The following is a 14006-nucleotide window of genomic DNA, read 5'->3' on the forward strand; positions in this document are numbered from 1 at the left end:
TCTGCTCGCAGTAAAGATGAAAACCAAATTAACAACAATTTGTTAGCAATATTGGTTCTATTCCTAGAGGAAATTACAACAGTGTAGGTTATATAGGCAGATGCCAGATGACTCCATACGTGAGGTTTCAATACAAGTTTTCAGCTTCCCTGTCTGTAAACTGGAAATAAAACATTTAAAATACCTTTACAAAACGTGCCACTGGACAGCAAATTCACAAAGAAGCTCCCAAGCATAAGTAACCATTTATGCAGGAAAGAAAAGAACAAAAATCAGTGTTCATAGATGCAAACATCCCATGTCAAAATCCCATAAGCAACTAAATAAGGGCAGATTTTACATTTTGTTCCTTCCACTTGCAATAGCAGGAACATTTACATTAAGGGACTTATTTTTATAGGGAGTTATCGAATAGCAATTTCAAATGAGCTCCAGAGCAAGAACTACTGGTCACTGTAAAATAATAATGTGGAGAATCAGTATATACCCAGCACTAGGTCAGGCTCAGCAACCGACTCAAATACCTTCATAATATTCAGACAGGCCACTTCTGAAGTAATTTCTACTCCAGAAGCTATAAGATGAAAATTCCGTGTGATAAATTAAGTTGCCAAATGAAATGGATTAGCAATCAGTGAAATTGCCTGATGTCAGATCTGTTCCAGATTAGAATCCATCCTTTTTCCCCACCTGTTCATTAAGCGCCAGGTTCAAGGCAACGGCAGTGACTGATTGCGCATTAACAAGCTGTTTGTGTGGAAAGGCAGAGTTCAGCCACTATCTGCACTTACACACTCCTATAAAGTAATTCCCTGATAATATATTCAGCTCCCAGTATCAATACACGGCGCTTCTCCCCTGACATGTAATTTTGGGCTGGAGAAAAATGGGATGCCTCATAAACAATCAAGATCGTAACTCAAGGTCGAGGCCGGGCAAAGAAGAGTCCGGAAGAAAATCCGTCGCTATCTCCAGTTGGGAAAAGTGGATAAGGACATTGCTGTGGCACTAAAACACTGAAACACACAGTTGGGAAGTCAGAAGCCTGAGGGAGGAAAGGCGTATTTCATTAGGAAAGGTGGGACTTAAAATGAAAATGGTTTTTTCATCCTCTAAGTCGAGGCACTGTACTCAAGTACAGTTTACAGGGAGCCACCCAGTTGCTGCAACTGCAGCAACCCTCTAACTGCAAACTTGGAAGCAATACTAGAGACTTGTGACCAGAGAGAGCTAATTGAATACAACTGATCATCCTCCCTTTGCCTGAAGATGAAAGGTTTCTGTTCTCAGCACCAAACTTCTGTATGGATATCCAAGAATATTTTTCAAAGCTAAGAAGAAATGTCATTTCTTCTAATGTTCTGCAAGTCAGTCATCCTCCTCCTCCCAAACAATAAAAACAAGGAGAAGCCTTTTCTGCCCCTCACATAATCCATCTTGCCCCTGCTAAAAACTCCCTCACAGGAATATTAGTCTCCTGATCTTAGAACTGGGCATAAGATCTATTAACAAGCAGGAAGTGAATGAATACCTGAGGTCAGTAGTGATAAAGTGCTGGCTTAAGGTATAGCAGGTACACAGACATCCACGTCACAGACACCTGAAAATTCCACTCCTCCAAATAGTCACTGCTTATGCTATAAATAGCAATGTGGTTTTCCCTGTATTTACTAAAAATGCAGAGGAAATTTTATCTATTGATGCTATGAATATTGCACAATCTATTTTTCAAACCTTACTGAGGTTTTCGCTGCTGATTTCTGTAGCTGGGATTGTCAGAGGGACAAGATGACCCCTCTCTCCCTCTCCTAAACAAAGACACACCCTCTGAGTTATTTGGAAGTTGGCTAATCGTGGTTATCTGGCTTCCAGGTGCTTGAAGCACTTGTGGTACCAGGATGAAGTGACATCCAGGAATATTTAATTTGTTACAAATCCCATTATCATTGATTTATGCAAGAGGTACAAGCCTCTAGGAGAGCCTGTTCCCATTCTTAGAGTGTAATAATGATAGAGCAGATAGAAGAGGATATGGGAGTAAAAACAAGATTTTTGTACAAATCTTACCTGAACCCTCAAAAAAAAGCGGGAAGGACATAACAGGACACCTGAGGTAAACCATAAACTAATACCTGTCGGCAATGCCATCAGCAGCAAGGAAGTTTTAGGAGACCATTCTGGAAGGAAAAGAGGTTTACAGGGGTAGATAATTTACACTGATTTTAGCAAAGTGGCTCCTTTTTTCAGCTCCCTTCTCCCTCATGCTGCCATCTCAGATCTTCACTCTGATCCTGAGTGATTTCAAAGCAGCTGTTCTGATGTGCTTCTTTTGACAATGAACAAAGACACAAGTGTTCTTCTACTGTTTCCTTGGTTTTAGCATAAAATATATACAAAATATTTTTGGGAAGTAAGTACCATTCAGTTTGTCTGTTAGAAGTCTAGGAGAAGAAGGGATCCTTTTGCAGCAGAGTTCATCAGTGATATCCTGATATTTAGCCACATAAGATCACCATTTATATCCATTTATGTCTCATTTCCTCCTCACAGGCAGCTATTTGAGAACACACATTTTTTTGGCAAGACGTTTGTATCCAAATCTGGAGACAATCTGAACCACCTGGAACCCTTCCACAGCTCCAGAATTTTCAGGATTATTCCCTCAACTTCAGGCATGTTTAGTTGTTCACATAAGTCAACGTAAACATTCCAACTGTAAGTCTCTTCCTGTGGCCTTAATTTGGATATGAGCTGCTGTATCTTAAACTATTCATTACAGGAGACAGTTAATGGGATTTCTAAGTTCAGAGAGAACCCAAACAGGCAGGAGGGAATCAGTTATGAAAATGTGGAGTAGTCAAGAAGCATTAAGTATAAGAAGAACTCGCACAGCTTTACCTCCAAAACTCCCCTCTCCCATTCCATGTTCAGGGGGCTGCATTTTATTCAGCTTACACACAGAGGCTGGTGGTGTGACTTTCTGCTTTATCTCTGAGGCTTGGACAACTCCCACTGCAGAAGGGAAAACAATGGAGTTCTTTGCAAAAGCAACACAGGGTTGGGAAACCCAGGTTTAGATACAATCTAAGAGATGCTCCAATTTCATTGAAACTGTTTGATTCAAAGGGAATGCCAGTGCAGCAAGTGGATGTTTGGACAAATAACATGGATCTTGAACCAAAACACCCTCCTCATGCAGCTTTCCACCTGCCCTCCACAGTTTAAAAGGTTTAACAGAAAAAATGCAACACTGAATCCAGGAGCAAACCAAAGGTTTACGCTTAAAATTTAATTCCTGCTTTGACATACAGAGAGCATTTGATTTTTTTTCCAAGGCAACTGCTGGTTAGTGTTTTTACCTAAACTTATTACCACCCCATAGTAGTTAATTTATTATGCACTTTAGGAAACATAAAAGATTACAAGAGAGGGTTAGAAGAAGCTCAAAAAAATCCACCTGTACCCAAGCCCTGCCCTGGGACTGCTGCTCCATGTCAGCCTGCTGCACCAAAGCATCACTGTATTAAAAAGGGCCTTTCTGCCTCTTCTATCTCTGCCAAAATCGAATTTGAATCTCTCATCAAGCCCAAATCCAATCTAAAGATGACAACAGTAGAAATAACAACTTCCTTTTTGCCAAAAGCCTTCTAGATACTTTCAGAGTGTCGTGTCCCTCTTTAGGTTTTTCAGTCTCAGTTTATACTGGTTTGAGTGGTCTTTAAACCTTTTCTCACAACTGCACATTTAAGAGGTGTTGTTTTGATTCTATTTTTTTATTTCTACTCAGAGATGCATTTCTCATCAGAATGGCAGGCAAGTTTGCAGGCAGATAATGTCACTGGCAGTCTGGGCTATTTCAAGCAAAAGGAATAAAACTCCCTTAAATAAAGAAAAGCAAAGTACTCCTATTCCAAAGCTTATCTGCAACCAGTTCCAGCCTGTAATTCAAGGGAGGCCCACGGGCAAAGAGAAGCTAAATACAAAGGGAGAGGAGTGTGCTAATATTGACTTACTGGAAAGCAATAAAGTAAGGAAGTCAGCAAAGGCACTACTGGAAAAAAACCATCCTAAAAAAAGAACTAGGAAAAAATTAAAATATTAAAGCTTCAGAGGCCTTGCCAGCACATCGAGGAGGGGATCATGTTACATGGATGTTACCGTGTTGTTTGTAATTTAGGAAGGCTTTTGTGCATCAGTAAACCAGAAGATTAATTAGGAATTCTCCATGGGAATATCTCGGTACTCACATTTTGAAAGGACTAAGGATTCTACCTGTGCTTCACAAAACCCACCAGCAGATCTCCACTGTTCAAGTGGGGAGTCACACAGAGAGAAGCAGCATCCAGCAGTCCGAAAGAGTCTGTTCACAAACCTCCACACTGCATGAGCAAACATTCCTGTGCTCTTTCCAGACTCGAGCCAGCACCTCCACACAGCTTTTTACAAACACATCTATTTTTGCCAACACAGCCTTGGGAACCTCTGCACTTTATTCCACCACACAAAAGATATTAAAACAGGTTTCCTTCCGATAAATGAATCCCACCAGAAATTAGTTCTTGAAAATGCATCAGTGCCACGCAAATACTAGGTGGGGGAAACACTTCCAGACACATTTTTTGGGGTGGGGAGTGCAGCCAAAGGGGAAACCTTCCCACAGTCTTTCCAAAAAAAAAAAAAAAAAAATCATCTCACTATAAACTAATTGCAGAGGCATTTCCCTCCTTTTGTAACAGGATGCTACACACAGTTCTTCACCTGAGCTGCCCACATGGAGACAGTCACTGAGCAAGAAGAGGTACTGAAACAGCTACAACACTGGAGGCCAGGACCAAAAGTTCCAGAAATAGAATCTCCCAACAAGAAAGCAAAAACACAAACCACATAAACGAAAATCAGATTTCATGTCACCTCTTAGTTAAGGTTTTCACTTTACCTAGCCCACAAATGGCTTGATTTACTAAAAGCAGACTGGAATGTACTGCACCAGCTTGGTATCAAAATTGAGCCCTCTACAATATGAAGGGTGAAGTCCCAGCTACAAGAACAGCCAAAAGATGGATATAATAAAATCTGTCATGGTGACCACGCTAATAAAGTTTCACAATAATCCCTGTCACAGTAAAGGCACACAGGTTGAATAGATGCAACACAGAGGAATTGGGGGAAAAGGTCTGTTTTCCAACAGATTTCCACTGGACACCCCAGTTTCAGGCAACTTTTCAGAGTTCTCACTCGCAGTGTGGAGCTATAAAGGATTTTCAAGCCATGACAACATAAAATATTTCACCACCTACCAGCATTAACGATGGCATCGACCTCCAGTAGTGTGATGTCCCCTCTGTAGAGAGAAACTTTCTCACTCAGACTTTTCTTCCCCTGCACGTCTTCTTTGGGGCTTTCACCTACACACAAAGCAAGCAGTAAAATCGGGTTACAAACGTGGCTCTGAGATGGTTATTTACAAGCCCCAAGCAGGCAGCAGTGCAGTCACACACTGCTGTCACACCGCAGCAGCTTCCCGTTTCACCTGGAGAGGGCACCGATAACCCACAGAGACACCAGCACTGCCCTAAAAATCGCTCTGCTGGCCTGTTGGTTCCCAGTACAAAATAGTAGGAAGCACTGAATCCTTGCCCACGTACCATTTGATTACAAACCCATACAAACACACATTTTCTGAAGCGAGATCCATCAAATTTTATTTGGTAATCACAAAGGAGCAAATTGCAACAACAAAGGGGGAATTAATTAAGATAACCCTCCTACTAGAGCAATAATTTCTCCAAATGAGTACAAAAATGTACAAGCACATGATTTGCCAACAGCTCCAAAATTCAGAATGACTCCTGTGGACAGGTCAAGAGAAGAAAAGCCTGAAAAAACCCCACCATACAAATTTAAAACTTGGAGCTTTGGCACCTTAAATTGCACAGCTAGAAGGAGGCAGGTGGTGAAGACACAACAAACATCAGCTTTCAACAGACTTGTTAATAAATAATGTTACAATTAACAAGTAAGGTCTGTTATCCTGGTAAACTATTTAATTTTTGCATCACCAAATCACTTCATTTGCACCCTACTCAGTCAATAGAGCAGTTCAGTAACCTCCAGCCCTTTTACAAACACATTGCCCAAAGCTTCACCAATTCTTGCACTCTTAGACATGCACATCATCAGCAACAAAATGAGGAGGGGAGATGATTAAATTTACTTTTATTATGACTTTCTTAACATTCCTTTCAACAAAAGTCACCAGAGGCTCGAGTTTATCTACTGGTCAGAAATAGAACTCATTTGCTAAAGTGACAAAGTGGGAAACAGTTCCAAATCTTCAGAACAAGTAAATTTTGTTTATAAGCAAAGAGTCCTCAATATTTAGTGAGAAAGTAGAAGCAGGTCAAACAAATTTGACTCTTTAGTCTTAGCCTAAAGTGCCATGAACTTGAGAATCACTGCTCAAATTTGTCAGCATTGCAAGCAACATCCCTGCCCTGGCACAGCTCCTCCTCGCTGAGCTCCTGGGGCTCAGACACACTCCCAAGGAGAGAGCAGCTGAGACAGCCACACATTCAGACTTCATGGGCTCACCTTGGCTGCCAGGAAAGGGTCTTGTGACATCACAGCGCATTTGGTGACACCCTCCCTCCCCGTCCCGTACTCCTAGTGATGCCACCACGCTCACATTCCACCCTCATGTTCCCCTGCCCAGCCCTCTGAGCTCAGCTCAGGGTGCCGGTGGGGGATCACAGCAGCACCGTGATGCTCCGCACAGGGCTCTCCCTGCTGCTGGGGCTCTCCCTGCTCCAGGGGCTCTGGGCAGCATCACCCCTCCCTGGCTCCCCCAGGGCCGGCAGCCGTCCCATCAGGGTCTCAGCCCGGGTGGATGTGCCTGCCCAGGCCCTGCAGCAGCCGGGAGCTGGCGCTGGCACGGGCAGTGCCGGCCTGTGGCCCCTGCTGCTGCTCGGCTGCAGCTGCTCGGCCCTGTCCCTGCTGGTGGCCGCGCTTTGGCTCAGATGCCGCCTCTGGAGGAAAGCCAAGAGGCCACGGAGGGAGGTGAGGGATGGGGTCAGGGAGCTGGGACGGGGCCAGGACACACCACGGCCTGGGGCTGCAATGTGTAGGGTGAGGACTGACAGCCCCTGTGGAGAGCAAAGCCTGGGCAGGCACCGAGGGCTCTCTGCCCCAGCCCTGCACCCAAGGCCAGAGGCAGAGCTGGGCTCAGCCTCCTTCCTCCCAGGAGGAACCGAGGATGGGCTGAGCCACGAGGGCCCCAGGACAGAGCCTGCATGAGACCTGCTCCAGCACCCTGCCCAGCCAGGCCCCAGGAGAGCCCAAGCCCAGCCGGAAGGGTCTCAGCCCCCTGAGGCCCCTCTGCCCCTTCCATCGTGCTCCCTGCCCTGTGTCTCCCAGGAGAAGGGCCGGACACCCTCGGCGTGGCCAAGGACCTGCTGCCTGGCCGAAGGCTCCCCCCTCAGCGACGAGGGGATCGGCCGGCAGAGGGAAAGCCCCGTGTCCATCATGAGCTACCTGAGGCACCTGCGGCGCCGCTGCCTGCTCCGGGATGTGCTCCAGAGGGGAGGGAACGGCAAAGACTTGGATGAAGAGGCGGCACTTTTCTCTGACTGAGGAACGAACACCTGACGGGCAAATGGAGCAGTATACTGCAAGATTTCTAACACAGCCTTTTTTATTATTAAAATTATTTACGAAATAAGACAGCTTTTATTATTGTTTTAAGCTTAGTCTTGCTAACAAGTTGACTGTAACTCCTATGGGAAAGTGAAGTCAATAGTCACTAAATCATCTTTGCATACACACACACAAAGGATGGAGTTGATCCTGGTACACCCTTTCTAAAAATATATGTTTTGTTTCAGCTGTTTTTGAAGACACACAGAGTGAAAACACTTTAAATGCTCCAGCTTCTCCTCTTCCCTTCTGCCCAGCCTCAGAAATATGTTAGAGTTGAACATCTTCACCAGAAACAGTTGATCATTCATGTCCCATTCACACTTCTTCCCCACTCTAGACCCATCCATCATCTTCTATCCCTTTGTCTATGCAACCTCATTTCATTTTCCTCTTCCTCCTACATCATGATCCCCTTGGCCCCAACATCTGAGTCCAAAGAGTCACAGGCTGAAATAGGATGAGGCTGGTTAGCTGAGCTTTTCACACCAAATACAGCAAATAAACAGTCCTTGTCCTCAGCTTTACTTACAACTCCTTCCAGTTCACCCCAAAAGAAAAGGGTCTTTACAACTCACACGTGGGTAGAAAAACACACTCGATTTAGTCAACAGAAACTGCGCTCGTAAAGAAAACGTGTTAAGTTCTTCCAAACCAAGAGGAAAAAGGACTGTCAGAACATCTCACTAGAGGGAGCCCCCAGCCAGGACATGAATATGCTCAGCTGGTGCCATGGACAAGAATGGCACAAACCTGCAGCATCGGAAAATCAGCCCTGAAACTCAGTCACTGCTCAAATAGCCAGGGTTTTAAAGTCTAGTATCAAGTATCTTAATTTTTGAAATTGAGGTCTCAGGCATCCAATTACAGGAGTCCCTGCAGCAATACCAAAGAGCTTACAACCAGAGGGAGGAGAAAAACCTACAGCTGGAAGAGTTTCTGCTATAAAAACCCCTTAAATTTGCATTTTAAAACTACTTGTTAATGAAAGCAGAGCACACACATAGTAAAAACAGGTACCAAAGCCCCCTAGTATAAAGCAATACCCATGGTAAAATAAAACATTCTAAGAGCAAAAGCCAGTAAGAGAAGAAATCCAAGAAAGAACAAGTGAAAAGGGCTGATGGCAGAAAGGTTTACAGGTTCACATTTTACAATAAAAGTCTGTTGAACAACTCAGATGGCTTAATTCCCCCCACCTCTAGTTCATAAAAATGAGAAACGGACTGACTTGCAAGGGAAAAAAAGCTGAAAATGGGCGAGTTTCATCATTTCTAGTCAGCTTTAGAATTCACGGCTGAAGGAAGTAAATTAATTTCAAGTCCAAAAAAGCCTGCCCACTATCTCATCCCCACTACAACAGCTACTAGTAGAGATGTCTATCCCCACACAAGGAAGGCTTTTCTGACAGGAGCTGGAGAGAACAATGGAAAAAGCACCCGAGCAAGGGATAAGAGTCACAGTGGGATCCCCAGACAAGAGCCAGTCCTTCCACTCCTGGGAGAATCCTCAACAAATACTGGACTGGGACACTGCTCCACTGTTTTTGGGTTACTTAAAAAAAAAACAAACAAAGGAGTTCAGCAAGCTTTAGGAGTGCTTCTGACCACAGGGGAATGTGCAGCAACAACTCTGCTACACACTCTGTGCCTTTTCCCTTCACTGTTTGTTTTTTAATGTAAAGCTTTGTTTTCACAAGTGTTCCTGTACAGATTAAAAATGACAAGCTACTACCAATTACTAACCTCCCATCTCACACAGCTTTCTATGCCATTTGTTTCTGCACAGGCTTAAGGAGTTTTAGAAAAGACAGATTGTAAGACCTGTTCTATTCCATGTCTGCTTCCACTCCTACTAAGCGTGGATGATTGTACAGGAAAGGCAATTGCTTATCTAAATCAAGATAAGCATTATTTCCATATGTTCCATCACCAGGGGGAAAGCATTCACAGATGCACTGTAGTACTTCAGATTTGTAGTACAGATTTGCTCTATCACTTCTTGGACTTAAACGAGATCAGAACCTGAGCACAAGGAGGAAACATCTGCTGCAGACAAATCACCTCCTACCCAGCCAAAAACACAGTGCAACATGCAACTCAAAGGCACTGGATGATGAACACCAACACCTTCTCTCTGGCTGCACACCCTGCCAATATGGTGTGTTTCAGCTAATTACAAAGTGGTATAATTGGATTAGCCCAGAACTACAGCCAAGTACCAAACCCCCGAGGCAAACACATACCAGGAACCACGGAATGGAGGAGGTTGGGTGGCACCTCCAGGGATTGTGAAGTCAAACCTCCCCACCCAAAGCAGAGTGACCCAGAGCAAGTCACCCAGGACCCTGTCCCAGATCAATTTGGAATATCTTCAAAGACAGAGACTCCACAACCTCTCCAAGCAACCTGTTCCAGTGTTCAGACACCCTCACACTAAGTGTGCGGGTTTGTTTGTAATGCTCACAGAGAATTTCCTCTTCCAACTTGTGCCTCCTGCCCTGTCCCCGTGCAGCACTGAGTAGAGTCTGGAGCCATCTCCCTTACACCCTCAACTCTACGTTTATAAACACTGATCAGATCCCATCTGGGATGACTTTTCCTCAGACTAAATCTGACTATCTTCCCGGTCAGGAGGAAACCATGTCTCCCATTCAAGGTTTTTCAGGAAGCACAAAATACCCCCCCATCTGAGGAACAAGGGGCTACTACACACCCTCTACAGCCCCTGCAAAAAGCCCAGAACTCGCTCACTTGGGCCAAGTTCAGTGCAGTGATGTGGCCACCAGCAGTCCTCAAACAGGGCTGCAAGTATGAGCAGTGACTTTTTAGCTCCATGATTGCACAGGAGCCACTGAAGACATTTACACTTTACAGAGAGAAGAAGTGGGGTACCATGAGAATTGATCAAAGCAGCCAGTCAGACTGAACAACCCACACACTGCTCATGCAAAATGCAATTTGCTTGTGTTAGCAAGGTCCTGCCTAGTCCTTTCGGCGTTATGTTCCAACCTCTCCCTCATCTATCCCACACAGTTCTCTGTGTCCCCAAAACACAGAGCTGAGAGGCAAGAAAACCCTTTTAGTCTGGGAGAAGAGGAAGCAGAAAGAAAGGAGGAGTTTGCCTTTTTTCTAAAGTTTTTTGTTAACCAAGGGAAGACTTGGTATGGACTGCAAAAGTACCAGAGACCCAAGTCTGAGAAAGGAGTAACAACAAACGTGGAGAACAACAGGAACACATTCTCAGTTCTAATTTGTGATTCAACCTGGTCTGCAGGGACATGCAATTGTCAGCTTATAAATCAAAGTCTTCTCACTTCAGCAGCACGCACAGTGACAGCAGAGGCATGACACAAGTAGGCTGAAGCCCTTGGGTATTTGTGTGTTTACTTGGAGAGTTAGCATCCAGCTGCTGTGGTTGCTTCTGCCTGCCTGGGATTTCATGATTTAGGGTCCGTAGGATTGGCTGCTGGTTTAGCTGTGACCCAGAAGGAGCCGTGCTTTGTGTACTTGAAGACACTCATTCAAGACAATCACTGCCTTGTTTGGGTGGTTCTTTACATGAACCTTCAGAGGACTTCCAGGCTTTGTAAGGATATACTGGGACAAAAATGCTGTTGGATGCTGCATTTGCTAAGCTATTACCCAAGCCTGATTATCAGTGCCTCGCTCCCATATTACCAAGAATTTCAATATGCAGATTCTTCTTCCCAAATAGCAGCCTGAGTTACACAGTACATGGCCAGCCAAGGTCACGTGGAGGCAAGAACTGCATTAAGACTCAGTTCCTACTTTACAACCCCCTTCTACTACAGAGAGTTTGTGATTAGCAGTGGAAGTCCAAAAATGGAGAGACAAACCTATTACCTTGCAGTAGACCCCTGTTCATTGCTCCATGAGTATGTTGCTACTTGTCCATAAAGCTGGAAGACTACAGGTAATGTCAGATCACCTTCACTGCAAGAGCTGCGCCTTGGCAATACCAGAGCATTCCTACCACTATTCCTGGAGTGTTCAAATCCACCCACCACCTCTTGGGATAACTGTGAGCCTCCATCCAGAACACACTACCAGCAGTGCAGCTTCAGAAACTGGGAAAAAATGACTTCTCATGAACAACCAGGTGTTTGGTCTTCAGCAGCACCCATGTCATTTACCAAAACACAAAAACCCACTTTTAACAGGCGAGTACATACAGCACCAAGCAGGATTAAAATAAGTTTGTAGTGGGAAACCACAAATTCATTAGCTTTCATTCATTAGCTCACTAAGCAGCCAGACAATTTATATTCTACATTTTCTGCCTTTTTTAATTCCCTACACCATTGCTAAGCAACAACTTCTCTAGTTGAGCACTCCAAGCTTTTGTAGTACTTGCAGTGGAGCTTGGAAATGAAATGTTACTACCAGAAAACTATGCAAAACTACTGCAAAACCACCAGCAAACATTTCATGGCACTGTCACTCGTGAGCCTCTCTGCATGAGATAGAGTGACAACTGTTTACCAGGTGGGAGTGGGAACTTTAGTACCAGAGGCAGGTAGGTAAGTTTTGCAAGTGCAAAAGATGTTTTCTACAGGAAGACGTTAGGTTTGGTGGTATGAAATGCCTTGCAGCATTTCCCTTTCCCTGCTCCCTGAGATACCACCTGTAATTTCCTACCCTAAGGAACAGTTGGGTTTCAATTTAGCAGCAAGGGACAGAGGACATTTGCAATATTTGAAGAGAACTCTACTGTTATTATCACTAGTGTTGCGATTCATACTTGCTTAATTTAAGGACTTGAAAAATGGAAATTAATACAAATTGACAAGCAGTTACAAACTCACTAGCAGTTAGTAGAAAGATTTAGCTCTATCTTCTTCTGCATGTCTACATAGTACACAATACATCAGTAGGTGAGCAGCAGAGGACCTTGTTCACACAGAAAAGGTTACATTGAGCTCACAGGAATAGACCCAGTGCAGGGCAAACTTCAACGACAAGTCATAGCTGTGCAGTAAATGGAAGACACAGAACTCAGAACACCTTTACAGCCTAATTATCCATACCAAAGAGACCATCAAAAAAGCCCATCATTGCATCAAGGAGCCTCTGGAAAAGCAAAGGGCACGATGAGGCAGGGAAATGTTCCAAAGCAAGACGGAGCTGCAATCAGTTCTACCCTTTTTTAGCACCTGCATCAGAGATGGACCAAGTCCTTTGGACAGGAGGCTCTTGGTAAACTCTAGGACAACCTTTTCTAAGTGCTTGACCACCAACTCCCAGAGATGCTCTCAGGGCAAAGGTGCTTGCAGAGAACCACTCCCAGAAATAAATGTATTGGCTACATCAGCACAAGGCTGAACAGCTTCATTTTGCAATTTGTACATTCTGTAGCATCCCATTTCCCCCCAAAAAATACCATCTGGAAGTCTGGGTAAAGACCCTTGTGACATAGTTCTGCAGACATGCCCAGTCAACATGCAACAGCTGCAAGTCTCAGGATGTTTTCTGTGCACAAACATTATGCTGCCCTTTCACACCCTACGCTGACATGGGAAATAATTCTTAGTGAAACAGAGCCACACAAAAAAGAATCATTTTAATGGGTTTCCAGGCTGTGCAAAATCCAAGTTCACCTTTCAACTGGATTGTTAAGCCTTCTGTACAGCACAGAAGAGCGTTTTCTGGGCATCATAACAAATGCATCTGCACACAGCGCTTCCCGCAGGGCTGAGGAATTCTGTCCCAACTGGGTTTTCCAAAAGCACCTCAGCTCAATGCCCTCACATGGAGAAAGCCACGTATCACTTCACAGAGTAAGTACTACCATTTAATGGTTGGACTCAATGACCTTAGAGGTCTTTTGCAAGCGTAATGATTCTGCCATTCTTCCCCACAACCTACTCAGACATCAGTTGCTTTGTTAGAGACATTTCTAGGTGCTGAGCAGTTCAGCTCTAATGAATTGAAAAAGGAAGACCAGGCTTATCTGGTTTCCAATGATTGGGTTTTTAACACGTGCAATCAAGTGTTTAACTGTGCGTGAAGCAAATGCAACTGCCCATGAAAGTTGGTTAATGTGATCCAAACAGAGCTCAGCGAGCTCAAACTGCATACCTGATCCCCCAACCTCACCGAGGGAGTTAAAGCAGAATCCTTCCTGAGTCTGAGTGTGAGGTTTGTTTTCAAACTCGATGCAAGACTCCCACACCCAGAGAGCAGCAGCTGAGCAGCCCACCCTGTGTGATCAGTAATTATCATTAGTTCCAGGCAGCAAATCCTAGTTGAGGCAGTAGCTCAGCACCTTCCTAAATGTCTGTCACATCTAAG

The 14006-nt window shown here is 44.4% G+C and overlaps 1 protein-coding gene across 4 annotated transcripts in view; it reads right to left on the reverse strand.

Annotated features, from left to right (window-relative positions):
- Window positions 1–14006, reverse strand: part of MACROD2 (mono-ADP ribosylhydrolase 2) — a 1470694-nt gene that overhangs the window by 1445198 nt on the left and 11490 nt on the right. For all 4 annotated transcript variants that reach the window (XM_050314972.1, XM_050314974.1, XM_050314971.1 and 1 more), the window contains exon 3: window positions 5298–5405. In XM_050314972.1, the coding sequence (XP_050170929.1) occupies window positions 5298–5405 (108 nt within the window). The remainder of the gene's footprint in view (window positions 1–5297; window positions 5406–14006) is intronic.

Source organism: Myiozetetes cayanensis, unplaced genomic scaffold (genome assembly GCF_022539395.1).
Source record: "Myiozetetes cayanensis isolate MyiCay16 unplaced genomic scaffold, myiCay2020 scf2-11, whole genome shotgun sequence".
Lineage (NCBI taxonomy): Eukaryota > Metazoa > Chordata > Aves > Passeriformes > Tyrannidae > Myiozetetes > Myiozetetes cayanensis.